The sequence below is a fragment of the Gaeumannomyces tritici genome, assembly GCF_000145635.1.
Source record: "Gaeumannomyces tritici R3-111a-1 unplaced genomic scaffold supercont2.4, whole genome shotgun sequence".
Taxonomy (NCBI): domain Eukaryota; kingdom Fungi; phylum Ascomycota; class Sordariomycetes; order Magnaporthales; family Magnaporthaceae; genus Gaeumannomyces; species Gaeumannomyces tritici.
Window position 1 is genome coordinate 21340 of NW_008804548.1, and position 25710 is coordinate 47049.

At 61.5% G+C, this 25710-nt stretch overlaps 11 protein-coding genes across 11 annotated transcripts; 4 read left to right on the forward strand and 7 right to left on the reverse strand.

Annotated features, from left to right (window-relative positions):
- Positions 1 to 167: 167 nt before the first annotated feature.
- On the reverse strand, positions 168 to 897 carry GGTG_07394 (hypothetical protein; the record flags this gene model as incomplete). The annotated part of the gene is made up of 5 exons (XM_009225218.1): positions 168 to 179; positions 314 to 403; positions 464 to 520; positions 773 to 791; positions 851 to 897. The coding sequence occupies 5 exons, from the start codon at positions 895 to 897 to the stop codon at positions 168 to 170; spliced, it is 225 nt and encodes a 74-aa protein (XP_009223482.1).
- Positions 898 to 1079: 182 nt separating this feature from the next.
- Positions 1080 to 3673, forward strand: GGTG_07395 (nonselective cation channel). The gene is made up of 4 exons (XM_009225219.1): positions 1080 to 1466; positions 1547 to 1575; positions 1649 to 1750; positions 1826 to 3673. The coding sequence occupies exons 1-4, from the start codon at positions 1180 to 1182 to the stop codon at positions 3472 to 3474; spliced, it is 2067 nt and encodes a 688-aa protein (XP_009223483.1). The 5' UTR covers positions 1080 to 1179; the 3' UTR covers positions 3475 to 3673.
- Positions 3674 to 3822: 149 nt separating this feature from the next.
- On the forward strand, positions 3823 to 6237 carry GGTG_07396 (glutamyl-tRNA(Gln) amidotransferase subunit A). Its single transcript, XM_009225220.1, has 3 exons — positions 3823 to 4104; positions 4172 to 4249; positions 4319 to 6237. Exons 1-3 carry the CDS (start codon positions 4043 to 4045, stop codon positions 6039 to 6041), a joined length of 1863 nt encoding a protein of 620 aa, XP_009223484.1. The 5' UTR covers positions 3823 to 4042; the 3' UTR covers positions 6042 to 6237.
- Positions 6238 to 6428: 191 nt separating this feature from the next.
- Positions 6429 to 7311, forward strand: GGTG_07397 (hypothetical protein). Its single transcript, XM_009225221.1, has 2 exons — positions 6429 to 7042; positions 7105 to 7311. The coding sequence occupies exons 1-2, from the start codon at positions 6514 to 6516 to the stop codon at positions 7170 to 7172; spliced, it is 597 nt and encodes a 198-aa protein (XP_009223485.1). The 5' UTR covers positions 6429 to 6513; the 3' UTR covers positions 7173 to 7311.
- Positions 7202 to 8518, reverse strand: GGTG_07398 (hypothetical protein). The gene has a single exon (XM_009225222.1). It carries the CDS (start codon positions 8308 to 8310, stop codon positions 7306 to 7308), a length of 1005 nt encoding a protein of 334 aa, XP_009223486.1. The 5' UTR covers positions 8311 to 8518; the 3' UTR covers positions 7202 to 7305.
- Positions 8519 to 8827: 309 nt separating this feature from the next.
- Positions 8828 to 10153, forward strand: GGTG_07399 (hypothetical protein). Its single transcript, XM_009225223.1, has 4 exons — positions 8828 to 9152; positions 9215 to 9637; positions 9697 to 9805; positions 9872 to 10153. Exons 1-4 carry the CDS (start codon positions 9099 to 9101, stop codon positions 10009 to 10011), a joined length of 726 nt encoding a protein of 241 aa, XP_009223487.1. The 5' UTR covers positions 8828 to 9098; the 3' UTR covers positions 10012 to 10153.
- GGTG_07400 (hypothetical protein) lies at positions 9790 to 11745 on the reverse strand. The gene is made up of 3 exons (XM_009225224.1): positions 11095 to 11745; positions 10390 to 10981; positions 9790 to 10237 (listed from the first exon to the last, which is right to left on the reverse strand). The coding sequence occupies exons 1-2, from the start codon at positions 11552 to 11554 to the stop codon at positions 10431 to 10433; spliced, it is 1011 nt and encodes a 336-aa protein (XP_009223488.1). The 5' UTR covers positions 11555 to 11745; the 3' UTR covers positions 9790 to 10237; positions 10390 to 10430.
- Positions 11746 to 12381: 636 nt separating this feature from the next.
- Positions 12382 to 13278, reverse strand: GGTG_07401 (hypothetical protein; the record flags this gene model as incomplete). The annotated part of the gene is made up of 1 exon (XM_009225225.1): positions 12382 to 13278. The coding sequence occupies one exon, from the start codon at positions 13276 to 13278 to the stop codon at positions 12382 to 12384; it is 897 nt and encodes a 298-aa protein (XP_009223489.1).
- Positions 13279 to 13403: 125 nt separating this feature from the next.
- Positions 13404 to 15597, reverse strand: GGTG_07402 (hypothetical protein; the record flags this gene model as incomplete). Its single annotated transcript, XM_009225226.1, has 4 exons — positions 13404 to 14590; positions 14652 to 14800; positions 14855 to 15105; positions 15181 to 15597. 4 exons carry the CDS (start codon positions 15595 to 15597, stop codon positions 13404 to 13406), a joined length of 2004 nt encoding a protein of 667 aa, XP_009223490.1.
- Positions 15598 to 16153: 556 nt separating this feature from the next.
- GGTG_07403 (hypothetical protein) lies at positions 16154 to 20666 on the reverse strand (the record flags this gene model as incomplete). Its single annotated transcript, XM_009225227.1, has 3 exons — positions 16154 to 17189; positions 17283 to 18403; positions 18480 to 20666. The coding sequence occupies 3 exons, from the start codon at positions 20664 to 20666 to the stop codon at positions 16154 to 16156; spliced, it is 4344 nt and encodes a 1447-aa protein (XP_009223491.1).
- A 545-nt stretch (positions 20667 to 21211) lies between these two features.
- GGTG_07404 (hypothetical protein) lies at positions 21212 to 25018 on the reverse strand. The gene has a single exon (XM_009225228.1). The coding sequence runs from the start codon at positions 24860 to 24862 to the stop codon at positions 21449 to 21451; it is 3414 nt and encodes a 1137-aa protein (XP_009223492.1). The 5' UTR covers positions 24863 to 25018; the 3' UTR covers positions 21212 to 21448.
- Positions 25019 to 25710: the final 692 nt, after the last annotated feature.

Sequence of the window (25710 nt, forward strand, 5' to 3'; positions counted from 1 at the left end):
TACAACGGCTCGACGGAGGAAATACCGCACCCGACCCGTAACCCCGTAACTACCCGCTTTTGCACTGTTTACCTTTAACACGCATTCCAAACAACAAAAAAAGTTGGTAAGCAAAGCCCGGCAAAAAAAAAAATCACGGGCTTTGCAATTAAAACAAAAAAGCATTTTTATATTAAATGCTAAAAAAAAATCGAAAATATCGCGTTAACGAACGGTAAAAAACCGCAAAACGGGTACACTCCGTTTTTGCACCCAACCAAACATTATTAAAATCGAAAGGAATGGTAAAACAGTAAGGAAAAATAGTACTTACGACTAACAATAGGAAAGGGGACAAACATAAGCAAGCCAAAAGGGCTTGGCCGTTAAAAAGGGGACTTAATATTACAACCAACAAACCAAGCTAACCAGAAAGGCGGCAAAAGAAGCTGCCAGGGTCGGAGGAAAGGCTACCCCGCTTTACCACGTAACATTTAAATGGTACGTTTAACATTAAAAGTATCAACAATATCACTCGATACTAACGATATTTAAGGAATTACAAGTATCGGCCCCAAGGGCCCAAGCAAACGCTTGGGCAAAATAGGGTATAAAAAGGAAGGATTTCCTATTGTCCTAAATAGTTTTTAACTAAGGCCTCGGCATTAATTAATTTAAGTTCGCTTCCAAGTACTCCTTGGAACAATCATTTAAACCGCACCCAAGTTACCTTGTGAATCCCCTCAATTGTTAAAGCCACCTGCTACTGCTTAGTACTCCTTCGGTGCCTTACCTTAAGAGCAGAGGCCTGACTGTAACAGTCGTAACAATTGGAATAACTTTAATTTAAATAGGAAAAAGTGCTTAAAACCAGTGTAAAGTACTACGCTTGGCGATACCGGATTGGGAAAGTGGCATGTTGTATTTTGGCTACAGCTGGTGCAGAATACCCGTGGGCGGTCCAGGTTTATCCATCGGGGTGGGCCGTGCACTTACGTGCCGGGCCCCACCCACACACAAGCACATAGCAAGGAGTGACAGCCAATTCCATCGCAGCGGCAGGACAGGGTGCCCCCTGCCGCTTGCCGCTCAAAGACGCTGTGGCCTCCCTGTGCCAGGTGGCCTCACGTGCGCGCCGTTTCCCCTTTAAACACCAGCCGCTTCAGCTTTTCCCTTCCCGACGCGTGTCTTGATGGAGCCATGACCCTGCGCCGACGACGCAAACACAGCTGGCAGGACCATAGCAGTAGCAAACACGATCGTAATTGCTGGCGGCGAATGGAGGGAGGTTCTTCCTCCAAGGACATGGAGGGCGCGCACGCCGCTCTGCGCGTATCACACGACGACGATGGTGACGACACGGTGAGGGCCGAGTTCGGCTATGCCGGCTCCGAAACCGAGGCTTGTCTCGACCGCGAGAACATTGGTCGGCGTCGGGCCATGGCTAAGCCTACGCCCTCGCTGCCCGTTTACATGACCATCCACCGGTAAGCCGGCTTGTTCCTCGACCGAGTGTTCACTGGGGTTGCCGTGTGACCCGAATCTGACCATGGCATCAATTGCGCAGGGTGCGTCGACTGGTGACTGCGGCCGTTGGTAAGTGTGCACACGTGCTTGCAGCCTTCTTCCACCAAGCTCCGCCCGCCCAAGCTAACACCGCCACGTGCAGACGACGCATACTCGCTGGATCAGCTTAAGGACCCGAGGCTGAACAAGCTCGTTGTCCGTCCTCTCGTCGACCGGCTGTACGACGCCGACGACATTTCGATCGGTACGCACAACTCGGAGGAGCTGCTCCCCTCTTCATCCCATGTATCTCGTCCTCCTCACTAACTTTCGCATTCAGTGTACTGCATTCTCGCCAACCGTGTCCAGTTCCTCCGCGAGCAGGACAACACCGTCCACCAAACTGTCAGCATCGCCCGCGCCACGCTCTGTGAGCTGCTCGCGTCGCAGATCCTCCGGCGCCTGCACGAGGAGCATGCCGACGATGGCGACGGCCTGCTGCTAATCTCCCATGTGCTGGTGGAAGGCTTCGACCCGCTGCAGGGCGCGCCAGATGGTATCCGCCAGGATGAGGCCAGCCGGCGGCGGCGGCAAACACTGTGGCAGCCGCGCGAGCGACGCGGCCATGAGCGCAAGCTGACAGCGCTCGAGTTGGCCATCATCTCGGAAAGCAAGGCGCTCATCGCTTCGGCCGCGTGCCAGCGGGTCGTGTCGGCAGTGTCCGAAGGGCGTGTCATTTACACACCGCTGACCCTCATGGACATCCTACCCGACCACTACCGCCACCATCCCATCACACTTTACGACCCGCGCCGGGCGCCGATTCTAAACCACTACAGGCTGATCGTGCCGCAGTGGCGCAACGCCATAGAGTTCTTCCAGTTCCTAACGCTGTTGGTGCTTTACATAGTCACCATGGTGTACCGCAACGACGAGGGCAATATGATCTTCGAGCTTCTCTTCTCCACCTACACCGCCGGCTGGGTGCTTTCGGAGCTTGCAGCCGTGGTCGAGCACGGCTGGGAGGTGCACTCGCAGTCTCTCTGGTCTTTTCTCGACTTGACCTTCATCTTCATCTACGGCGCCTACGTCCTGGCGCGGCTTTTCGACATCGCATGGGGCAATTTCCCGCTCGGTCAAGGGCTGCACATCCTGTGCTTGGCGGCGCCTGTGTTGTTGACACGCCTGGCCTTCACGCTGCTCCTGGACAACATCGTCTTCATATTGGTGCACGCTGTCATGCGCGACTTTATGTCTTTGGTGCTGTTGGCGTGCTGGTGTTTTGTCGGGTTCCTGCTGGCACTGCAGTGGCTGATGGTCAGTGATGACAACAGCAACACGCCCGCTCTTGTGCCGGGCTGGGCCACCATTGCCAAGTGGATGCTCTGGATCTGGTTCGGACTCGACGGCACGGGCATGGACGAGGCGGCCCACTTCCATCTCGTCTTCGGGCCCTTCCTCATGGTCGCCTTCGCCTTCCTGGGGAACACACTCTTCATCACCATCATGGTTGCAATGTTGACAAACACTCTCTCGCGGGTCATCGCCGATTCGGCGAGCGAGGTGTCATTCCGCCGCACGGTCCTCACCTTCGAGGGAGTCAAAAGCGACGCCATCTTCTCGTACCCGCCGCCGGCCAACGTGCTCGCGCTAGTGGTGCTCCTTCCGCTCAAGCTAGTCGTGTCGCCGGCGGCGTTCCACTCGACCAACGTGGCGCTGGTGCGGGCACTCAATGCGCCGGTGCTTCTGCTCATTAGCCTTTGGGAGCGGCGCCGGTTTGCACACGGGGCGACAGGCGGTGCGGGCAAGAAGAACCCGTTCCTCAACTGGCGCTTCACGGGCTTCTCGCCGTACGACAACGTCCAGGCCGTCTTTAGGACGGCGTTGCCCCCTGAGATAGGCGACGAGATCGAACAGCTGGATCCGATGGCGGCGAGCGAGCCTGAGAGAGTTCAGACTGCTTTTGTGCCCACGAGGGGTGAGCCTTGATGGGGAGTGTTGCTGGCCGAGTTTGGGGTTCGTCTGCATTGCATGTTCCTTTGTCGCTGGGGTAGAATAATAGAATGCATATAGATGGAGGGTGATTGTACACTTTTTAATACATGCTAGCATATTGGCTTCGGTGAAATTTGCAGTGGCCTGACCGTCGCTGTGGGTGCGGGAAGCGAGGGCAGGGATTACCAGCACAGTCGTGGAAGGGAGGACATGCATGTGATTCACCTCGTCGCTGCCAGCAGTGAGAGTCGACTCGGTGGAATTTTCCCATTCCGCCCCCGTGCCCCTGCCAACACCCTTGGCACCAGGCACCGCTATTGCTGACGCACAGGCCACGACAAACGTCACCGTCTCCACGACTTGTGGTGCCGCGGCTTTGTTCTCGCGCCATCTTTATCGTCAGTCAGTCCATCGCCATGCGCTTACTCTGGTGGCCATTTGTGCCTGGCTGCACAAAAAGTAAGCAATAAACCCTCAACGTTCGCTGCTCATCGGCGCTCGCTCGTGTCCCTGCGTTTTTCTGTCTCCTTTCTCCCCCAAACGGCCACCCGAGCCATCCGAGATGGCCTCCCCACCCAGTGGCCACGCTAAGCGGTTCCTCAACTACCCCGAGCCCGTCCAAGGGTGAGATTCTGTCTGGGCCAAACATCGCCGCTTGAGCAGAAGAGAGCTAACTGGAAACACCATGCAGACCCGTAGTCCCATACGTCGATGCTCCCCGCAAGAATCCCGTGCTGACGGGCCGCTTCCTGGTCCTATGCGCAGTCTTGTACGTTCTATCGTTGCATCCTCCTGGGTGCATCCTCCTGGGAAACACAGCCCATGCTGACCCCCGCAGAATGGAATGGCTGCGCTTCGTGCGCGAGTACGCCTGGCGTAACGCCAACTTTGGCGCACTCCGCAGCATCCGGCGCATGATCGAGGACTACGAGCCTTTGTATGAACCCACCATTGTTCCTCTGCCCGATCCTGACGCCGGCGATGCTCAAGAGGCACCCCTCGAGTTCGGGCCCCAGCCTCCTGCCGCAGCCAAGTACGTTGCGGAGAGGTACTACTCGGCTGCCGACTATCGCGCCCTATACCTGGCGGGCCAGGTGACACCAACGGACGTCGCCAAGGCCATCTTGCCGCTTATCCGACGTGACACTGAGCCCAAGGGCCGTCACTCGCTGGCCTGGTTCGATGTCAAGGTCGACATCGTGCTTCGCCAAGCCGCAGAGTCGACAGCGCGCTACCGGGAGGGACGCTCGCTCGGCCCGCTCGACGGTGTGCCCACAGCCGTCAAGGACGAGTATGACATGGACGGCTACATCACCTGCCACGGCTCGCTCAACGACTACACGAGTGCGCAGCTCGAGGATGGGTCCAACACCAACTGGTGCGTCCGCATGGTCGAGCGTGCTGGCTGTGTCGTGCTGGGTAAGCTGTCGATGAACGAGTTTGGCCTCGACACGACGGGCAACAACCCCGTTTGGGGCACCCCGCCCAACCCGTACAACAAGGACTACTACACGGGCGGCTCGTCGTCGGGCTGCGGGTATGCCGTGGCCGCTGGACTGGTTCCCTTCTCGCTCGGCGGCGACGGTGGCGGCAGCATCCGTGTGCCCTCCTCGCTCTGTGGTGTCTTTGGGCTCAAACCCACTCACGGCCGCCTGTCGTTCCGTCCCACGCAGAACCACTGCAGCACCTGCGCTGTTCTGGGTCCCATCGCTTCCGACGTGCGCTCCCTCGCTGCCGTCTACTCCGTCATTGGTCAGCCGCACCCGACTTCGCCCTTCCCACCTCTTCGTTCTGGCCCTTCGATGCTGTCTTGGCCCGCATCCCGCCCCAAGATTCTGGCCGTACCCGAAAAGTGGTTTTCGCGTGCTTCCCCCGCCGTTCAGCTGCTTTGCCGCGCCTTGATCCAGCGCCTGGTCCAGGAGCGCGGCTACAGGATCGTCTCGGTCGACATCCCGTTCCTCAACGAGGGGCAGATAGCGCATGCCCTAGTTGTCCTGGCCGACGGAACCAGCCTTCTCCCCGACACGAGCAACCTCACCGCTGCAAACCGTGTCCTGCTTTCCCTCGGCTCCGTCACTTCCGCCGTCGATTTGCTCCTCGCGCACAAGCTGCGCCGCCTGCTGGTCAACCATCTGGCCGACCTGTGGACCCGGCAGCACCCTGGCATGTTGCTTCTAACACCAACGACGGCCTGTCCCGGCTGGCCGGTGCGCAACCGGTCCGCAGAAATGAACTACGGCCTCAATGACGGCGACACCACCCTTACTAGCATGCAGTTTGTCTGGATGGCCAACTTTTGCGGCCTGCCTGCCATCACTGTCCCCGCCGGATTTGTGAGCCCTGTCGTGGTCGACGGGGCCACGGTTGCAAAGGCGGCGGAACCAGTCCAAGTGGGCGAGGATGTCGCGGGCAAGGTCCCCATCGGCCTCATGGCCATGGGCGAATGGGGAGCAGAGGAGCAGCTTCTGGGATTCGGGCTGGATGCCGAGGAGGTCGGGGCGGACCTCAGGTGTCGGCCGCCGGTGTGGGAGGATGTGATTGAACTTGCGAAGCGGTCATGATGGCTGTGCTTTGTTTGCTAACCCAGCGAGAGGCGTAGGAATGCTGATGCTCGTGCTTGCTTCCTTGTGGGATTTTCGGGGCATCATTCGATTAGACCAGTTAAGACGGAATAGAGCCAGTGATGGATGCGCAGAGCTCGAATGCTTGCTCGTGATGGCAGGGATTGCTAGAGCATTGGGTTTTGTAATGCTGCGAGCCCAACAGGGCAAGTCCGAAACTTGTATCCAAGTCCAACCAAGCCCACTCCGACCTGCATCAACTCCGGCCTGTGCTGACCCGGCGACGCGCAGAGCTGACATGAGCTAGCCACTACTAGACGGGATCTCCACCGGCCTGGCAGGATTGAAATTACAAATTGTGAATTTTTTTACCCTCATGTCGACTTGCTTACAGTTTCCGACGACCAGTCCTCCTTGTCCTTTAAACATTCCAACGTCCGCTCTGGTTTGTTCTCTGTCTCCCTACCTTGAAATGGCCCCGACGATCCACATGCTTTCGATATTCGCCATGGCGTTGCTGGCCCTGTCCCCGACCAGCGCCCTGCCCAGCACCAACGGCCCACCCTCTCGCGCCGACCACCACCCAACACACTCCAGCAAGACCGCCACCACCCCCATATCCAAGCGCACGGCAGCCGAGGTGGTCGCGGAGCTTAACTTGATCCCCAATCCCGAAAAGGGCTACTTCATCGAAACGTTCCGTGACGCGGCCAACATTACCACGAACGGCCAGCCGCGGTCGGCAAGCACCGCCATATACTACTTGCTCGAGGGCGCGGTGGGCGACTCGTTCTGGCACCGCGTCGACGCGGCCGAGGTGTGGCACTACTACGCGGGGGCGCCGCTGGTGCTGTCGCTGTCACGCGACGACGGAGTCCCGCCCGCCAGGCACGTGCTGGGCCCAGACGTGTTCGCCGGCGATAGGCCGCAGGTCGTCATCCCCGGGCTGGTGTGGCAGAGCGCCAGGAGCCTGGGGGAGTGGACGCTTGTTGGGACGACGGGTGAGACCTTTTTCTTTTCTTATTTCGCCTCTCTTCCCTCGCATGCTAACATGGACTTTAAGTTGCCCCCGGTTTTGTCGAAAGCGGGTTTGAGCTGGCCGACCCCAGCTGGACCCCGAATGGAGCGTAAGCAAGGCATGGAGGGTGAACACTAGAGTTGTAGTGATGGGCATAAGCTGTGGTTGTATTAGGACGTCCTGAGTTTACATGTTTCACAGACCTAAACCAAAAGATTAGACTAATAATATACACTCCTTCATATGTCACAACTTGGATGCTCTCTCCGGAGCGCCTAACGGCATCGACGAAACCTTTCCTCCCCACGCGTCCTTGATGGCATTCCAATACCTGTTAGCATCCTCCCGAGGAAGCGCGCAGTGCTCAGCCTTCTCAAAGATAACCCCACCCACCTCGGCCTTCCCAGCCAGGCCCCTGGTCGCCTCGCGTGCGTGCTGGAGGACGTCGGCAGCCCCCACGAGACTGTCGGCACGAGAAAACAAGTACAGCCTGTCCGCCCCCGCCGGCACCACGCTTGCGTCGTTCAGATGGCGGCGGATCTGCTGCACGAACCCCATGACCCCCGCAGCCTGCAGGCCCGTGACGACAGCCACCATGCCGAAGACGGCCGCCATGCCCACAGCCCGCAGCGGCATCCGCGGGGGTAGCGATTTCAGGGCGGCGTGGTACGTCTGCTGGAAGGACCCGTCGCCCGGGCAGCAATCCAGCACGACAAGACGCAGGTGCCCGTCGAGGATCGAGGGAGGCGACTGCCCCAAAGAGCGGGCTAGCTGGACGGCCACGCTGGCGCCACCGTTGGAAAAAGCGTGCAGCAGGAGGCCCTTGCCGCTGCCGGCAGCATCGGACAGGACGCGCGAGATTGCGTCGCGCGCGGGCGCCAGGCGAGCGCGTAGGGCGGCGAAGGGCCGGACCGACATGTCGGCCAAGACGGTGCGCACCACCAGGACGGCGACGCGCGGCCACAGCTGCTGGTAGCCCGCTACATAGCGGGCGATGCGGCGGTGCGTGTCCCCGCCGAGCCAGGTGCAGAGCACGACGAGGGCCGGGGCGTCGTCGCTGGGGGCCAGATTGACCTTGCTTGTGCTGTTGGCGGCGGAGGCGGGCTGGTAGAAGAGGATGTTGTCTGCGAGGGTTGTTTGCGATGGTGGTGGTGGTGGTGGTGATGCGACATGGCCATCGCCTTCGCCCCCAGCGCTCGGCGTCCCCACACGACGGTGGTCTGCTAGGCTGTTGGCCTTGGTGGATGCCATTTTGAGAGCTGTTATAGTGCTGGGTGGCTTGTTGGTCCACGCCAAGTGCCATTCGCAGCAGCGCGCTGGGTAATGCCCAGAGACGGGCGCTGCAGCTCGCGTGGTTGTCGCGATGGAGACATTGAGCCTAGGCCTGGCATCAGCCCTGGCAGAACATGAGCCTGCGGGGTAGAATGCCTGGCGCTGTGTGGGCGCTGTAAAGGCTGTGATTAGCCGGCTGGAGCGCCTGGAGTGGCACCACAACCAGGGGGTTGGGGGCCGGCCCGCTCTGGGCTGGCGGCCGCGGGACGGCGTCAACTGGTCAGTCATGGATGTCACTCTGCGAGCTTGACCAACAGCCGCTCGCCTCCAAAATTATCGACCACCAACATTTGCAGCCAGCTTTGCGGGAGACAGCAGCTGTTGCCTGCAGCATCACGCCATGGGCAGGCCGCCTTCTGCTTCTGGCACCCGTCAACACAAAAAACATGCATTCTAGCTATCATCCATGGCCGTCTAGGCCTTGGTATTGCTCCACCGCTCGCCCACACGAGCGCTCGCAGCTCTGCATACCCACCGGGATCACTACCCTATTACGTGCGCCAACGACCTTGATTTTGCGGTCTGGGTCCTGATGGTCGCCCGGTCGAGATGATAAATAGGGCTGGACGTGTCCACGGCTGCCCACAACCCTCAGATGCGGACCCAGCATCCCACCGTCGCTCCCGGCCGCCGACCCCGTCTCTAGCCCCGCCAAGCTTCTTCCCGGGTGATCAACCAAGACCTGGACCAAGGTTCAACCCTCCAACATGCTCCCGTCTCAGCTGCTGGCGTGCGTCGCCGCCCTCGCCCGTGTGGGCCTTGTAAGTCGCTGCCCTTTGCTCGCCCAGCGCTACCACGCCACTAACACCAGACTTCCCTCCAGGCGGCCACCCTCCCCCCTGCATCCGAGCTGGTGCGCCGCGAGGAGAGCGTCGCCAAGACATCAGACGGCATGATTTGGAGGGGCGCCGTGTTCCCCGGGGCTGCGCCTGTTGAGCTCCATGGAGATGTCGAGGACATTTTTAACCAGATCCTCGCCTTGAACCCCAACTACGCCCCCACGGACTCGGCTGAGGCTTTGGGCATGACGGGCGAGAACGCCGCCCCGACCAGCGGCACCACGGCCAACGCCATGAGCGTCCTCGCCAACGGCGTAACGTGCAAGGTCATGGGGGTGGGACAGTTCCTTTCGATAAGGGAGGGCTACCGCAGACTGGCCCAGCTGGGAGGCAACTGCGGCACGCCGGCGAGGGACTGCCGGCGCATGACGTGCAACAGCCCCAACAGCGCCACGTACATTTGCAGCGTAAGCCTTGGTCGCTCGCCCCCAGCCGGTATGGACATGTCCAGCTAATCCTTTTGCAGGAGCAAGATTCCCACACCGAGATCCCCTGCGCGAGGGCGGCGCAGATTATCGAAATCGACATTGCCAGCACCAGCAAGGGCAACTGCGGGTGCTGGGACGGCAGGACACGTAAGTATATATCTTGGGCTGCTGATGATGACACGACATGGCTGACATATTGTGCTCCCCGCCCAGCCTTCCTCCTCAGCGGCAACTACTACGAGGGCTGGTTTAGTATTTGGGCCGGCTTCGGCCGTTGCGGAACTGCCCCCAACCAGCGCCCGACAGCCTACCCGTTTCCCGGCGAGCAGGGATGGCCTGACTACTGCCCGTGATTCACCGAGGCTCCTGTTGGACAAAGACTGTAGCCTTTTTGAGCCCATATATACTAATGCTCCTTCGAAACACTTCCGTTTTCTTGTGAATTGCTATGTACAATTTGAAGTTTCCACCCCGTCTCCCCACCCGCGTTTTCGCTGTCGTCGAGGCGCTAAGCCGTGTAATATAACGGTTGCTGCGCTTAGGCCGTGAACTCCCTGGCGACGTTGGCGTTGTTTCGACCTGGGAAAAGGCAGCAGTTAGCTGGGCTGTGTTTAAGGAGCAGTGAAACGTGCAGAGCCGGATATCGGACGTCGTGCTGGATGGTTAGGGTTTCGCCGCTTCAGATACAAAACGCGCACACAACAAAGCTTCACAGCGGCACAGGCACATACTGGGGCAAGGCTGGGCACGGGGCGTCAAGGCTGGGCCGGGTTCAAATGCACTGCGAGTACCACTGGCTGGACACGGTGCAGGTGCTGCCGCTCTCGCAGCACGTAGCACCGGTCCAGCCCTGGCCGCCGCACTGGGCCCACCTGGGGGAACATGAGGGGCTGGGATTCGGGTTTGGGTTCGGGGTCGGGTCCGGGTCGGGATTCGGGTTGGGATTCGGGTTGGGATCCGGGCTGGGGGTCGAACCGACGGCGGCGTTGAAAAAGTTCCACGTCTCTTGGGGCGCAAACTTGACGCCGTTAGCGCCCGACGGGTCCGGCACGTGGCCGCCGCCGTGGCCGATCCAGGTCACAGCGGCCTTGGAGCACGTGTACGTGGTTTTGATGTGGTTCTGCTGGCCCGACGACGGGTCCGGCGCGTTCTTGGACTGGCAGCCGTTGGTACCCAGCCACTTGTCGCGCAGCTGCCGGCCCATGCTGATGTTCAGCACGTTGTCGGACGAGCCGTGGATGCCCAGGTACGCCACGGGCGAGTTGCCGCCCGCGCAGCCCGAGAGCAGCGCGCCCGCGATGACCGACACGGCCTTGAAGACGTCTGTTGATGGTATGTTAGTTATCTCTCCTACCGCTAGGGACGCTTGAGAAAGAGAGAAAGAGAGAAAGAAAGAAAGAAAGAAAGAAAGAAAGAAAGAAAGAGAAAAAACGTACTGGGCCTGGCGCAGGCGACGCTGTGGCTCATGGCGCCACCGTAGCTCCATCCCGTGGCAAAGATCTGGCCGTCGTCGATGCACAGGTCGTTCTTAATGCTGGTCAGGATGGCGTCGGTGAAGCTAATGTCTTCGCCGCCGCTGTTGGCCCAGCCTTTGTTGAGGCCGTTGGGCGCGACAAAGATGGCCGAGTTGCCGGCCAGGTTGCGCAGGCTGTAGTAGCCGCCGTTGGCCACGTCGTTCATGGAGCCGTCGCGCCAGTGGTAGCCAAAGACGAGGCGGTGCGCTTTGGTGCGGTCGTAGGTGCCAGGAAGCGTCAGGATGTACTGGCGCTGCTTGCCGTTGACCGTGATGGACTTGGTGCCCGACGAAGGCGGGTTCTTGCCGCAGCCAGCCGACGGCGCCGCCGCGATGGGCGACACGGCGGCCAGGAGGGCCAGGGCGGTGGTGAGGAACTGCATCTTGAGCGCGCTGTCAGGAGGGGCTTCTCAGTGGGGCTGGTGAGGGCTAGCTACACAAGCTGGGAGAGGCTCGGGAAGGAGAGGATGCTTTATACATGGCTGGTGGGTAGCTATGATTTCGATCGGCACAACGGCATCTTACTCCACATGTGCCTGTTGTCGTCAGCTACCCATTTCAGCCTGGATCGGCAACACCCCTTTTACTTCCCCGGATTTCGACGCACCACCACCAGCGGCAAAATAGCAGTTGTACCATTCAACATGTGCCGGCGCTCGTGGTTTCTCCTCATGCTCCCCCGGGTTTGGTACAGCGCGCAGCCCCTGGCCTATTTCCGAAAGCGGACTCTGGGCGCGCATCGACGCGGGGCCGCATCAAGGAAAGAAGCGCGGAAGCGAAACAGCCGCGAGCCCAAAGTAGATGATGGCCCAGCGACGCCTTGCTTCCCCAGCGAGACCAGCCTTCCCACCAATTACGGGTGCCTACCCCAGACTGCATTCTTCCGGTAACACACAAACGGGCTGAATTCTCCGGCACTTGGAATGTTTACGGGGAAACCGGTCCATGTACATGCGACGCTACGACGCTGCTAGGAGTTTTGGCTGTGATGGCTTCTTGGCAGGCGCCAGGTCCCGGATATTGCCGACGGGTGGTGCACGACCTTTATCCCCTGGCCCGACCAAGACAGAGAAAGCGGCGAACGGAGCTGCAAGAGCCTCGTTTATGCCCACTAGCACACGGGGCGGATTCGCTAGGTACAAGCACCCCAGCCACCGAAAACCCACCTATCGGTAGTTGTCCTGCCCTCCTCCGGCTCCAAGACAGACAGTCAAGCGTCGGGCCCAAAGAACACCCTGGGCCAGATGTTCATGGCCGTCTTGACGCTCCCCTCGGCCACGGGCAGTCCTGCGTGCACCACCCTGGCGTCGCCCGAGCCGTTGGCGGGGAAAAGGTTGACCCAAAAGACAGCGTTTCCCGCGGCCGGCGCAAAGGCCACTCCCCCGTCCTGGTGCCTCCTCCACGCGCCGTCCTCGCCGGCTCTTTTCGAAACCGCCACAGGCTCAACCCGCGGGAACCACGTCTCGCCGGCGGCATCCCGCGCGCTGCAGTTGCGGCACTCGAGCACGGCAAAAAAGGTGGCGGCGCGGTTGTACATGCGTCGCCGCCCGGCTGCCGCGTCGGCGGGCAGCACGCGCGGGCGGGCGAACCAGTCCGTGTGCAGGTCGAAGCGCGAGCCCGTGCTGTTGTAGCGCACCATCTGCGGCCCGCCGCTGCCCGCCTCGTTGTTGTCGTCCTGTGGCGGTGGCAGCACGCCGCCCATGAAGGAGCGTGCTCGTGCCAGCACGCAGGCGACGGCTGGGTCCGTGGGGTCGAGAGGGGCCGAGTGCGACGTCCGCGACGGGGCGCCGCTAGCGTCAGCTCCGCGGACGACAATGGGCGACGAGACTAGGTGTGGGGTGCCGGTGGCCATGATGGAGGCTGCCTCGGCCGAGGTTGTGAAGTTGCGGATGTAGATAACCAGTGGGTCGACCGAGACGAGCTCGGTCGTGTAGGCATGCGGGAGGCAAGTGAAGTGAGATGACGAGGTGGCCTTGGCTCGAAGCCAGCCTGTCTGCTCTCGAAACATGTCAACAAGCGCCAGGCCTGGATCCAGGTATGCGATGCCCGCCAAGAGCACCGCGCACCCAGCAAGCACGCTGGGAAGCGTCGTTCCTATTGTCGCCATTACTGCAGTATCTTAAGAGTGCCTCCTAAAAGTGAAGTTTATCTTGCTGGTTGCTAGCGTGTCAACACCAAAACTAAACTGGCGAGCTGCTGCCCATCTACAAACATAAATCTGGCCCCGTCCCGTCAAAGCCGCTCGCGGCTAAAGGTACCACTCACCACTGGCGTCTTGCGGTACGCCGGCGGCAGCAGCCCCTCCAGCTCGGCTTTGATCTGCAGCGCCAGCGTCGCCGAGTGGTAGCGGTGGAACTGCGTGTGGCCGCCCGTGACCCAAAACGTCACGCCGCGCTGCTCCAGCCCCAACGCCCGCTTCCACATGCCCCGTATCTCGCCTTCGCCATCCACCCCCCACGTCCCGTCCATGCCGGCCGCCACCTCGCTCGGCCCCATCGTGTTTTCCTCCCCCTTCTCTTTCGTTTCGAGCCGGCCTCCCAGGACCTCGACCGCCGTCTTGCGCGCGTCGCGGTCGCGGAACCCGGTACACCAGACGACAGCGTCCGCCTGCACCGCCGACCCGTCACTCAGCCGCAGCCCCGTTTCAACAAAGGCCACCGGCTCGACCCCGGCCTTGAGCCCGACCTTGCCCTGGGCTACTAGGTCCGTCGCGCCGCACGTGTCGACGTAGTGCCCGCCGCCACGCTCGATCAGATGCGCCTGCAGCGACGGGCGCGACGGGTGCGCGCTGTCGACCACCGGGAACCCCGCCGCCGCTAGCGCCATGTACCTATCCGGCTCGGCGGCCGCTAGGCGCGCTAGGCACATGGCTCCGATCTGGGCGTCGACAAAGGTCGGCATGGCCATGAGCAGGGCGTCGGCCGCTTTCGCGTTGAAGTTGTACAGACCTAGCGTGGACGGGTGCGAAATGTGGTCGAAAGGGAGGATGTAGATTGGCGACCTGGCCACCATGACGACCTCGGCCCCCGCCTTGTGCAGGTCGCGCACAATGTCCCACGCCGTGCTGGCCGCGCCCACAACCGCCACCCTGCGCGCGGCCCCGAGCGACGCCTGTGGGTTCTTGTAGTCGGCCGAGTGCATGCTGATGCCTTTGTACGCTTGCCTGTCGGCTACTTGCGGCATGTATGGCTGCTGTGAGCCGACGCCCGTCGCTTGCACCAAGTGTTTGCCAATGGCGGCCCTCAGCCCCGTCGGCGTCTCGATCTGGACCGTCCACCGCTTAGACGCCAAGTTGTACTGCGCAGACCGAACCGTGGCGGACGTGACGACATCAAGATGAAACTCCTCAGCGTATCGCTGCATGTGCTTGGCGAGCTCGTCACGCGAGAGAGTCTGCTTGAGCAGCCTGTCGTCGTAGTCTGGAAAGGCAATGCTGTGAGAGAATGGACTACCACAATGGACATCGACCACGGCACTTACGCAGATACGGCATGTGCGCATACGCTGTCGGCACGTGGAAGCTGAGGCTGTCGTACCGGAGCGCCCAGTTATCGCCCACCCTCGCGTTGCGCTCCACCATAACACTCCCGACTCCTAGCGCTTTAAGCCGGGCGGCGAGAGAAGCGGCTCTGCAAGCAGTTAGCTCAAGAAACAAGCATCCAGGCCACGCGCCCAAGACTCACGCATTGCCGGCCCCAACGATCAGGACGTCAGTCTCGAAGTCGCCGTTGTCGTCAAGCCCCATCCCCGGACTCCGGAGCAGCCCTTCGTTTTCCGGGTGCACATCGAGGTTTTCGAGCCTGGTGGATAAAATCCAGATCTTCCACTCGACCGGGGCGTCCTCTCCACTCGGGACGGGGAGTAGAAGTGCTCTGCCGGAGCAGGTTGCCGCCGGTGATTCGGTCCGGAAGGCCAAGGCGCAGTCAAGCATGCACTAATAAACGGCAGCCCGCAGTTAGCAAATGTAACACAAGGCAACAAACGAAACCACAGGACCCAAAGAACTCACAAACTCGGGCTGGAACGCGACATCACCCACGACGGCAAACCCCCCACCTAAGCCTCTCATCCCCGCCGTCTCGACGAGCGCGGCAGCCGCGACCCTCCCCGTCAAAAAGGTGCGCAGGTGCCACGTGAGCGCGAGGCTATCCCGCCAGTACGCCTGCCCGGGGTGGAAGCACGCCTCGCCCGCCGCCGCGTCGCCCGCCGCCAGCGCCGCGTTGAGCGCGCCCAGGACCGCGAGGGCCGCCTCGGCGCACCGCCCGCCCGTCATGGCGGCCCTGTCGACGATCCCCGGCGCGACGTGCGGGAGCGGGTTGTCGGCCACCAGGGCCTTGAGGCTCGCGCGCGAAGGGTGCACTACATCCTCTCCCTGCTGCTGCTGCTGCTGCTGCTGCTGCTGCTGCTGCTCGGTAAGTGCTACCATGGATAAAATGCCGCCAAGATTCCTGCAGTGCTGCTGCTTTCCCAGAGCTGGGATAAAAGAGGCAAGAGGCAAGAGGAAATGTCGGACACTAGCGATAAAAAGAGAAAACGACACCCTCAGGTCAGCAACCTGCACTAACCTCGTGTGTCGTCCAATAAAAGAGATTGGTGTCACGGCTGCAGATACCGTGCATGCGATGCGACCTGAAGACGCGACGGAGGGTGTGAGCTTCGGCTACAACGGATGGGCACAGCCGGCTCACAGCATATAGCCCAGCCTTTCCATAAGCTAATCTGCGTGCGAGGCGAGGGAAGCCAGGACGCGTGTTGGGTGGTGACACCATGACCGTTGAGGTGTTAGAAACAAAAAGCAGGAAGAGACGGGCGGTTTCAAGGGTTGCCTCATGGACCAGCTCAAACACCAATGTAAAGCCACGTTAACAAGTTCACCCTAACAAAAAAGAACCGCTGCAAGTTCCGAGTAGAATAAAGAGTATAACAAAATATATAATAGCGGGAGAAAGATGGCCACGTACAACCCCGGACGAGAAAATAAATCACCTCCCAATGTTGGAAAAGACAGCCTTAACCTCGGCGCGCGGCCACTCAAACAGCACGTCGCCGCCGTACACGTTTGTCGTGATAGCCGAGATGCGCATTTCGACGTCGTTGTAGAAGCGCTCACACTCGCGCAGCACCCTGTTGACCAGGCCCTGCGCGTGCTCTGTCTGCGGCTGGCTGAAGCCGCCGCCCATGCCTGGCGTTAGGCCTCCGCCCCCGCCGTCGTCCGAGTCGCCAAAGTGCTTCTCGACCCGCTTGCGCAGCGCCTCGAGCCCCTTGCGCACCTCCTTGGCGTCGTAGTTGCCCAGCACCTTGTTGAACATGGCCTTACTGTTGCTTGCCTGCCCCGCCACCGCCCCGGCCGTCTTCCCGTTGGCCAGCTGCGCCTCCACGTTCTCGAGGTGCTCCAGCAGCCGCCCCAGCGGCCGCCGCATCACCGCGTTGAGGTACAGCGACATGTGCTCCGCCAGCTCCGCCGCCGCCTGCTCCTTCCACTCCTCCAGCACCTCGACCGGCTCCGACTGCTGGTGCTGCTGGTTCTGCTGCATCTTGGACACCTCGTCCAGGAAGTAGTTCATGTTCTCGATCAGCAGGATGTGAAAGTTGAGCGCCTCCTTGTCCTCTGGGTCCGCCGCCAGCGCGCTGCTGCCGCCGCCCGCCGTCGTCGCCCCCGACACGGCCGGGTTGTCGCGCGCGATCACCTTGACCGACTCGAACATGGACCGCAAGATGCGCTCGTATTCGCGGTCCACCGTCCGTCGCGCCCCCTGCGTCGGGTCCGAGTCCACGAGCATGTTCTCGACCGCCGCGCTGAAGTTGGGGAAGATGCGGATGAAGGCGATCACGCCCTTGCGCTTCTTGATCTTGACCTTTGTGTCCTCGATGGCCCGGATCTGCTCGTCCACGAACTTCTTGAACTTGCCCTCGAGCGTCGCGTGGAGCTTGGAAAGGATGCTGTTGAGGAAGTCCTGGTTGGACTGGCCCATCCCGGCCATCTTGCGCTCCAGCGCTGCCAGCACTCCAACACCTTGACTGCGATTGGTGACAAATGGTTAGCTCTGGACTGTATAGCGCAGGCAGCCGAGTGCAGTGAATGGATGAGGAATTCAGTGGCCCAAAACTCACATTGGGTTGCTGGACAGGACCCAGTCGATGAACTTTTGCAGCTCCTGCTCCAGGAATGCAAAGATGACCTCCATGGCTCGCGTCACACGCCTGGCAAGCTCGCGGTCGGGCTCCATGAGGCGGTGGCGGCGCAGATCCCCGAGCCCTCTGCGGTCCTGCGGACGGGCCGCGGCCACGGCCTCGGGGAAGTCGAGCTGCTCGAGCGTGGTGGCGTGGAAGAAGTCGATGATGAAGTTTTGCTCCATCTCCACCATGGGCACCAGGTCGTCCAGCGCGGCCTGGAAGGCCTCCCACGGCTGGCCGTGGTTTGTCGTCGGCTTCTCTGACAGGCTGACCTTGCTCTCGCCGCGGAAGGTGCGCGCCAGCGTCTGGCTGCGCTTGACCGTCAGCTTGCGCGCCGCCATCACCATGCCCTCCTGCTGCTTCTCCTGCACTGCCGACGTGAAGAGCAGATCGCTATCATCGCCTACCGACTTGGGGTTGACCTTCCACCGGTCCAGCGCGCCTCGAAACTCGTCCTTGTAGACGGGGTGGCACTTTTCCTGGTATATCTGCACGATGCGGTTCCAGTTCTCCAGGTCCATGTCGCGCGCGAACAGGATGAGCGGGCTATACTTCCACAGCATGTCCCGCCCGACGTCGTGGTTGCGCGGGTCCACCTTCTTGGACATGGGCCCGTCCACCGCCCGCTTCACCTGGCTGTACGCGTCCTCGAACAGGCCGGCCGTGAAGCCGACCAGCCGCCTCATGAAGGCCGCGCTCTCGGCCGTGTACATATCCTTCTTCTCCTGCACCATGCGCATCTTGCCGTAGTCGCTGTTGAGCCCCATAGAAGCGTCCTCTCCGCTCCCGTCGACGCTCTTCCGGCCCGACTCGGAGCTGCCCATGGTCGGGTCGATCTTGGTCATGGCCTTGAACAGCGTCACAAGCGCGGTCTCGATCTCCTCGAGACCCGCTGCACTCTCGAGCGGCGCCATCCTGAGTGAGTCGAGGTCAGTCTGTGAGATGGCACAGGTGTCCAGCAGAGACTCCAGCTCCTTCTTGAGGAGCTTCTGGTTGGCAGCCTGGACCTGGAGACCTTGGCCCTGTGCTTCTATGTATGCGATATCCTCCGACAGTGTCTGTGAACGAGGGCGTAAGTTGTGTCTGGTTAGCCGAGTCGACACTTCAAAAGGCCAAAACAAGATGTTTGCTCACAGAAAGCTCAACGCTGTACAGGGTCAGGAGGTTATCCATCTCCTCGCACTCCTGGATCGACAGGTCGATCCCCTTTTTGATGGCGTCGACGCGCTCGTCCTCTTCGCGGAACCGCGCGAGCCAGCCGCCGGCCTGGGCCCGGTTGAGCTCGCGGTCGATGTCGATCCTCAGGTCGTCAAAGTTGCGCGACCGCATCTGCTCACCAGGCACCCAGCCGAAGTAGTCGAGCCACTTGGTGAAGTCGACGCTGCGGTTGTCCAGCACGCTCGGGTCCACGCCGAGAGTGGCCAGGTACTTGACGTCGTTGCCGGTGACAACCGACTGCCAGCTCGCGTCCTTCTTGGCCTCTTCGGCCTCCTCCGCCTCCTTTTTGGCCGACTTCTCCAGCTCCTTGATCTTGACTGTCGGCACGGAACCCTGGGAGGGTGTGATTGTAACCTCGGGGATCTCGCCGAGCGGCGACTGCTCCTGTGGCTTCTCCAGCGATGCTGGTCGCGGGGGCGCAGGCACAACGCCCGTGATGCCGTCTGGTTCCTCGCTGTTCTTGACCGACAGCGCGGCCTGCCGCAGCCTCTCAGCCGCACCTCCAGCACGCGGCTTGAACCCGCCAGCAGCCGCAGCCGCAGCCGCCTTCCAAAACACACCTTGTGTCTCGCCCTTGGACTTTTTCTTGATCATGGGGCCCAGCCCAGGGCGCTCCTCCTCTTCTGGCGGCGTGGCTTTCTCCTCGACCGGCGTCTTGGGCGGCGGAGGTGACGGCTCTGCTGCTGGCGGAGGCACAGGAGACGGCGGAGCGACGACAGCGATGGGCTTCGGCGTAGGTGGCTTGGAGAATGAGCCGTTGGCGGGAACAGGGCTCCTGGACGGGACGGCGTCGAACCTGCCGGGCGAGTCCGTGACAGAGCGATCATGAAGGGAGCTGACCTCGGAACGGGCCGTGCCTGGACGAGACTCGGCACGGGACGCTATCGAGGGCTTGCGGGCGACGTTCCTAGGAGGGACAGCAGGCTCCCTGTCGCGCCGCATGCCGGAGCTCATCAGCGGGGCCGGCACAAGGGCATCGTCCGAGTAGCCCTGCGGCCGGCCCGGATCCATGGGCGGACGCTTCCGTTCTGGGGGGCGCTCGTCGCGTGTGACGGTGAGATCAGATGAGCTGCCGCCGAAGCGGCCGGATCCGTTGGAGGGTGGCGGCTCCCGGGACCTTGTCGTTGTGATGCTGCCGCCATCCTCGCTCCTGGCGGTGAAGGAGGCGGCCACCGAGTCCTGGCTCTTGTTGGAGCCGGCGAGACGGCGCAGCGCGCTCTGGTTGGCGGACCGTGACGAGTCGAAGCTAGCGGCTGGTGACGCGGAGCCGTCCTGCCCCATCAGCTGTGGTGGCCTCGGGGGTGAGCCTCGGTAGTCTGGGGCACCGCGGGCGGCATCTCGAGCAACATCCCGGCCGCCGTAGTCGGCCCTTGATCCTGGCACGACGACAACCGGTTGCTGCTGCTCCGACATGGGAGATCGGTCGGTAAATAACGCTCGGCCTGGTGGCGGGGGCGGCATGCGGCCTTGCGAGGGCCCTGGCGAGCGGCTCGGAAGGCGACCCGACGCATTCTGGCGTTCGGGCTGGGGGGAGAACTGCTGCAGCGGCGGCTTGCCGGGTCGGCGCTGCAGCCCGCCCAGCACCTGGTCCTCCTCCTGGGGGTCGAAGCCCGAGAGGGTCGGGGTGCGGCCGCCCGTGTACTTTGCGTAAATCTTAATCAGGCTCGCGATGAAGAACTTCTTCTCCTTGTCGGTCTGGGCCTGCCAGTAGTAAGGCTTTCCGAGGATGACGGTGAAGCCGATGTTGCCGGCCCACTGGCGGTAGTCGGGGGTGATGCCGGGGCCGGTGAAGGACTCGATGGTGGACAGGTCATCGAGGTTCCACGTCTTGCCGATGCTGAAGGAGCCGTTGGGGTTCTCCTTGGACTTGTGCATGCGGACGCGGCCTGACTTGCGCACGGCGACGATGATGACGCGCGGCTTCTCGGACGACGCGGAGCGGGCCTGGGGCGGGGGCGGCGAGGTCGGGTGGGACGAGTACTCGACGATGCGGATATGGGTGATGTACGTCTCGAGGATGGAGCCGTCCTCGTCGCGCCGCGCGAAGCAGCTCTCGATGATGCGACGCTTCTCATCCTCGAACTTCTCGGCCCTCGACGCCATGGCTGGCGAGAGGGCTGTTCACGAGTGGTGCGACGGCGGCGATGGCGGCGAGGAGGCACCAGGCATTTTCGACGGCGGCTTCGTCATGCAGCGGGGACTGGCTGGGGAGAGCTGGGGAGGGCAGCGGTGGGTGCGGGCTCTCGGTCGTCTTGTCGTCTTGTCGTGCAAATCTCGCCAGGCGAGCCTGGGCTGGCGAGCGGACGGGCGTTTATTGAGCTCGAGAACAGTCGATTGTCGGCGAGTTGGCTCTGCCCGCGGCCTTTCTTTGGGTTTGGGTCGAGGTTCGAATTCGGTGATGCGATGGCTGCCACGGAAATCAATGCTGCAGCAGGAGCAACAGCAACGGTACCGTGTGGATACTGTGTCTCCCGCACGCACCTACCTGCAGCTGGGGCGGGCTCCCGCGAGGTCTGTGCGTCAGCTGGACCAGGGCCGGGCTAGGGCGAGGCGAGGGCTCAATCAACCAATGGCCAGTCAGATGCAGCTTCGCGCACCCAGACTCGACTCTTGTTTCACAGCCATTGTCATTCAGATAAACAGAGGCGCCCAGACACTTCAAGTGGCAGTGGCATGAACTGCTTGCTGCCTTCGGGCTGTCATTTCAAATACTTTTTCGGGCTTCATAACAATAGCTCCCAGATCCCATTCTCTGTCCCAAATTACAAATGTGCCTGAACCCAATAATAAGAACGCCTAGCCAACCTGTGCCGTCCGGCCATTCAAACCCCATTTGCCCAGTTCGTAAATAGTGACGACAAAATAACCCAAAACCCAAATATCCATCATACAAGCCCCTCCTCAACGTCCGAAAAGTCGGCGTCTACAATAATCGGCGGCTTCCGCACCTCCTCCCGTAACAGACTCTCGGGGAGGTAGAACTGCGACGACGACCGGAGCGAGGAGTCGCCGCCGCCGCTCACGCCGTCCGTATTATACGACTCCCTCGCCGAAAGATCCGCGTCACCCGTATCCTCGTCGTCGTCTTGGTATCGCCGCGCCATGAGTGAATTTCCATGTCCGCTGGACGACGAGATCAGGATGGGCTGTTGCGCTGCTGTTGGCGTCTTCTTCTTCCGTGACGATGACGCACGAGACAGCGATGGCAGCCGTTGGACGGGCGACGACGATGGCAGCATGGCCTGCGTCGACCCCTGGCTAACCGTCGTGGCTTGCGAGAACGATACGGCCTTCCTACCACTCCTGGGCGCCGCTGGAGTCTTTGGCCCTTGTTGTAGCTGCTGCTCCTGGATCCGTTGTGACACGCGTCTGCCGGCGCTATGAGGTGGCGGCGGCGCGACAGACTCATGTTTCGTGTTCGAGCTGCGCCGCGCCCCACGTTTGGCCGGGGTGCGGGATGTCACGGGTAAGCCTTGCTGGCTCGACGGTATGACCTCGTCCCCCGCGTACTCAGCGCGAGACGCGAATTGCGTCGAGTGCTCAATGTCGCTGTGTATTTGCGCCTCGACCTGCTGCGAGATGGATCCGCTCGCCGTAACCCCCGTCCCAGGCGGCGGCCGGCATGCACCGTCGTCGTCGACGTCGTCATCCTCAAGCAGATGCTGCTCTCCGTCGTCAAATAGAGCACATCTCAGATTGGCCAGCAGCTGTCCAACCACTGCCGGCGGCAAGAACCTGTGACTGCGCTCGTCCTGGCCCTCTGTCCAGCCGCTCTCACGCATTCTGTCCAGCGAGACGGGGTTGCTGAGCTCGTAGACTTGAACAAGCTCGTAAGCAAACTTGGCCACGCCGCCCGCCATGCGCTTGCCCTCATTGAACTCGGCGTTCCCCAGGCCAGTGTTCGGGTCGATCTGCCCCATGGTCCGCGACGGCCCCAACGTTGCCATGTACCGCAACTCTTGGGCCGGCCGACCGACGTAGATCCATGTGCGGACGACGGAACGCGGGAACCGCGTCGCCCTGAACTCGTGGTTACGCATGCCTTCAACAACCTCCTGCACACGGCTCGGGTGCATCGTGACCACCACGTCTGACCTCTCCGACGCCGGCGCCATCTCGCGGAGAATCTCCATGGGCACCCTCTGGCTCTCCATAAGCTGCGTATATGCTCCCTGCGTTTCGTGCTGTGTGTGCTTCTGGGTGTGTCCCCGTATGCGAGCCTGAGTCGCCTTCCGGGGGCTGCGGCGAGACGGCGGGCGTGCCGGAGATGTCTTGGCCACGAAACCAGGGGACGTGAGAGGTGTGTCCTCGCCATCGTCGCCACCGTGATCGCTTGTTGGGATCTCGGCAGGATGCTCGGCTTGCCTGGAGCGCATTGATGAAGGAAGGGCGGGACCTGCACCGCTGGCGGCGACGTCATGGACGGGAGATGACGACCCAGCGACTACTCTTGGCGGGGGAGGGTTCGGTAGCTTCGCTTTGGCCGAGCGTGTATTCTGGCTAGCGGACCGATTCGCAGGCGTCGGCGTAGCGACAGTCGGAGTGCTTGGTCGTGTTCTCTTGGGCGTCGGGCTCGGGCTGTCCGTCTCCACGTCCGAGTCTCCTATTTCGGCGTCGAGAGGAATCGAGGTTCCCGCTCTTGATGTCTTGACGACAGAGCCAGTCGTTTCCTTCCGCGCTTGTGTTCTCTGGCTCGGCCCTCGCGTTGGTGTCTCTGGTATGGAGCCCTCTGCTTCCGCCTCAGAATCAGTCTCCACCGTCGGTCCCGCGTCTCCTGGTGCGGTACCAGGCACAGGCTTGTGGGCAACCGGGGTCGGACTCCCAGGCTCGTCCAGCGCCTCGCCCGCACCACCACTCCTAGTGGCAGGCGTGGGTCGCCTGGGCGGGGGTCTGGTCGGAGTCTCAGGTGCCAATGCCGAGTCGCTTGCCTCTTCCGACTCGTCCATGTCGGCAAAAGCCACCCTCAAAGGCGTGGGGGTAGACTTATTTGGTGTCGGGTCCAGAGAGTCAAGCTCGTCGTCTGAGTCTGGTATCTCGGCGTCGGCAGGCCGAGCAGCCCTCTGCAGGATACCACCAGCAGAGGGGCCAGCGTCAGTCTGCGCAGCAACGACGGGCCTCAGAGGCGTCGTGTTTTCGTCGGGCGCGAGAGGACTCGACCCCGCGCTTTGAGCGACGCGTCTTCGCGGCGGCGGGAGCTCCCGTGGCAGGTCAGCCAGGGACAGCTCCCCCAAAGGGCTGCGCTCGATACGAGCCCTCCTTGTCGGCGTGCCCAAGAGGGATGACGAGACGTTGCCAGCGGCACCTGCCATATTCGACGCACCGCTGCCCCTGGGTGCTGCCGGTGACGACAGCTCGCCGGCGGTGCTGTACGAGTCCGGGATGATGGCGTCACGAGGCGCCGGGCGCCGCTTTCTCTTCTCTGACGATGACCCTGTCGCTGCTGCCGCTGTCCTCTGCTGTACTGGCCTTGGCACCGTAGCACTCGCGTTGGTCGATTTGGCCTTTAGGGGGGACCGGCGGACGCCGAGAGGGCTGCTATTCCTGATCAACATGCGCACACTAGGCGACAAGACGGCGGGAGAAAATGGAATAGCAGCGCTTGTAGGGTTCCTGTCGTGGGTGGGGGTCTGCGGGACGATTGACGATGCCCTGCTGGGCCGCTCCCCTCTGTGCTCTTGGCCCACACCACCTCCGCCAAAAGCATCCATGGCGCCGCCCTCGTCCTCGTCCTGGTCGTCCTCGGAATCGCCAATGATGATGGGCCCAATCCCCTCCTCGGTCGACTGTGGGAGCATCTGTGTGAGAGTTTGCGTCATGAATGACGAGCTAGGCGCATCGCCCATCGTCTTCCTCCTCTTGTTTGGTCTGCTCTGTTTGCCCTCTTTCGCCACGGGCGTCTTGCCAGCCCGCGTGGAACCCCGCAACACCCTGGGCTTTTCCACGTCTTCATCACGCGGCTGCGTTTCCGGCCCCTTTCCCTTCTCATCACGATCGTAGTTCCGGTCGTCCTCGAGTCCGTTCTCGTTGTCGTCTTCGTCGTCCTCATCGTCGTCCAGCTCGTCCGGCTGAGTGGGAATCACGTAGCCAATCTGGGTCATGGTCTGCTGCCTGAGGGCCGCTGAGGCCGACAGGCGAGTGGTGCGCCGGCCGTAGGTCTTGAGGGTCTTCTTGGGCGGGGGGAAGCGGGTCTGCTGCAGCGGCGTGTCGGCATGGCGATAGACTCTGGATGCCGGGGCTGAGGCGGGCGTCTGGCGCCGGGCCGACGACGAGGGGACCGACGATCGTGTCTTGGGCGCCATGGCGAGGGTTGTTGACAAGCCGTTGCCGGCAGGGGAGGCAAAGAAAAGAAATCAATTACATCCAGGGGTCGGGTGTGTGTGATTATACGATGAAATGTGTTGCTTGGGCTGTTGAACATGGGCCGGAGTCGTGGTCGGAAAGCCGAGCAAGCACAGCAGGAAGCACGGTCGAACACCAGGGTTGGCCACGAAGTGGGCCCAGAACTCTCGTGGGGGGGCCCCATCACAGGGATCAATGCAGGGGGCAGGCCACTGAAAGCACGCCTGAAGCTGCACGCACACGCGTCGGGTCGCGGTGGTTTCGCGCCACTGTGCCGTAGTCATTTAGGCACCACTAGGCCCCGCCAATTATGTGCCTGGGCTGTCACTCACGCCCATGCCAGCACTTAAGCTCTGCATCCACACGCCACGCCTACCGACATGGCCGTTCATCTTGCCGCACCCGTTGAGGGAGAAATCAGCGGTCAATTGCCCGGGCAGATATTTATCTGCAAACTAAAAAGTAGGTAGTGTGGATCCCAACTTTAGAAATCCCGTAGGCCCAAGCAGAGGAGGGAAGGAAGAGGAGGCGGGAGGAACCCAAAAGGCAATGGACTGCCCAAAGATTAAAACAGCCAAGGCACAAGCGCCAACTCTCGCTGGCCGTGCGCTCAGTCGCTGATCAAGCCGAAAAAAAGAACAAAAAAGGAGAAACAAGTGCATGTGAAAACGTCAAAAGGAGGGCAGCAGAAAGGCAACGGACACAAACAAAAACTACCCAGCCACAGCGGCCAACAGTCAACCCCCATCAAATGCAAGCGAGAGCAGAACCAAGAGTCAAAGTTTCGTAGCCGTGGCCCTTTCAATGT

Coding starts and splice junctions, on each gene's coding strand:
- GGTG_07395 (XM_009225219.1), top strand. CDS start 1,180: ATGACCCTGCGCCGACGACGCAAACACAGCTGGCAGGACCATAGCAGT. Junction 1,467..1,546: donor GTTTACATGACCATCCACCG/GTAAGCCGGCTT, acceptor TCAATTGCGCAG/GGTGCGTCGACTGGTGACTG. Junction 1,751..1,825: donor CGCCGACGACATTTCGATCG/GTACGCACAACT, acceptor TTTCGCATTCAG/TGTACTGCATTCTCGCCAAC.
- GGTG_07396 (XM_009225220.1), top strand. CDS start 4,043: ATGGCCTCCCCACCCAGTGGCCACGCTAAGCGGTTCCTCAACTACCCC. Junction 4,105..4,171: donor TACCCCGAGCCCGTCCAAGG/GTGAGATTCTGT, acceptor AACACCATGCAG/ACCCGTAGTCCCATACGTCG. Junction 4,250..4,318: donor CTGGTCCTATGCGCAGTCTT/GTACGTTCTATC, acceptor TGACCCCCGCAG/AATGGAATGGCTGCGCTTCG.
- GGTG_07397 (XM_009225221.1), top strand. CDS start 6,514: ATGGCCCCGACGATCCACATGCTTTCGATATTCGCCATGGCGTTGCTG. Junction 7,043..7,104: donor GACGCTTGTTGGGACGACGG/GTGAGACCTTTT, acceptor ATGGACTTTAAG/TTGCCCCCGGTTTTGTCGAA.
- GGTG_07398 (XM_009225222.1), bottom strand. CDS start 8,310: ATGGCATCCACCAAGGCCAACAGCCTAGCAGACCACCGTCGTGTGGGG.
- GGTG_07399 (XM_009225223.1), top strand. CDS start 9,099: ATGCTCCCGTCTCAGCTGCTGGCGTGCGTCGCCGCCCTCGCCCGTGTG. Junction 9,638..9,696: donor GCGCCACGTACATTTGCAGC/GTAAGCCTTGGT, acceptor ATCCTTTTGCAG/GAGCAAGATTCCCACACCGA. Junction 9,806..9,871: donor GTGCTGGGACGGCAGGACAC/GTAAGTATATAT, acceptor CTCCCCGCCCAG/CCTTCCTCCTCAGCGGCAAC.
- GGTG_07400 (XM_009225224.1), bottom strand. CDS start 11,554: ATGCAGTTCCTCACCACCGCCCTGGCCCTCCTGGCCGCCGTGTCGCCC. Junction 10,982..11,094: donor CGTCGCCTGCGCCAGGCCCA/GTACGTTTTTTC, acceptor TACCATCAACAG/ACGTCTTCAAGGCCGTGTCG.
- GGTG_07404 (XM_009225228.1), bottom strand. CDS start 24,862: ATGGCGCCCAAGACACGATCGTCGGTCCCCTCGTCGTCGGCCCGGCGC.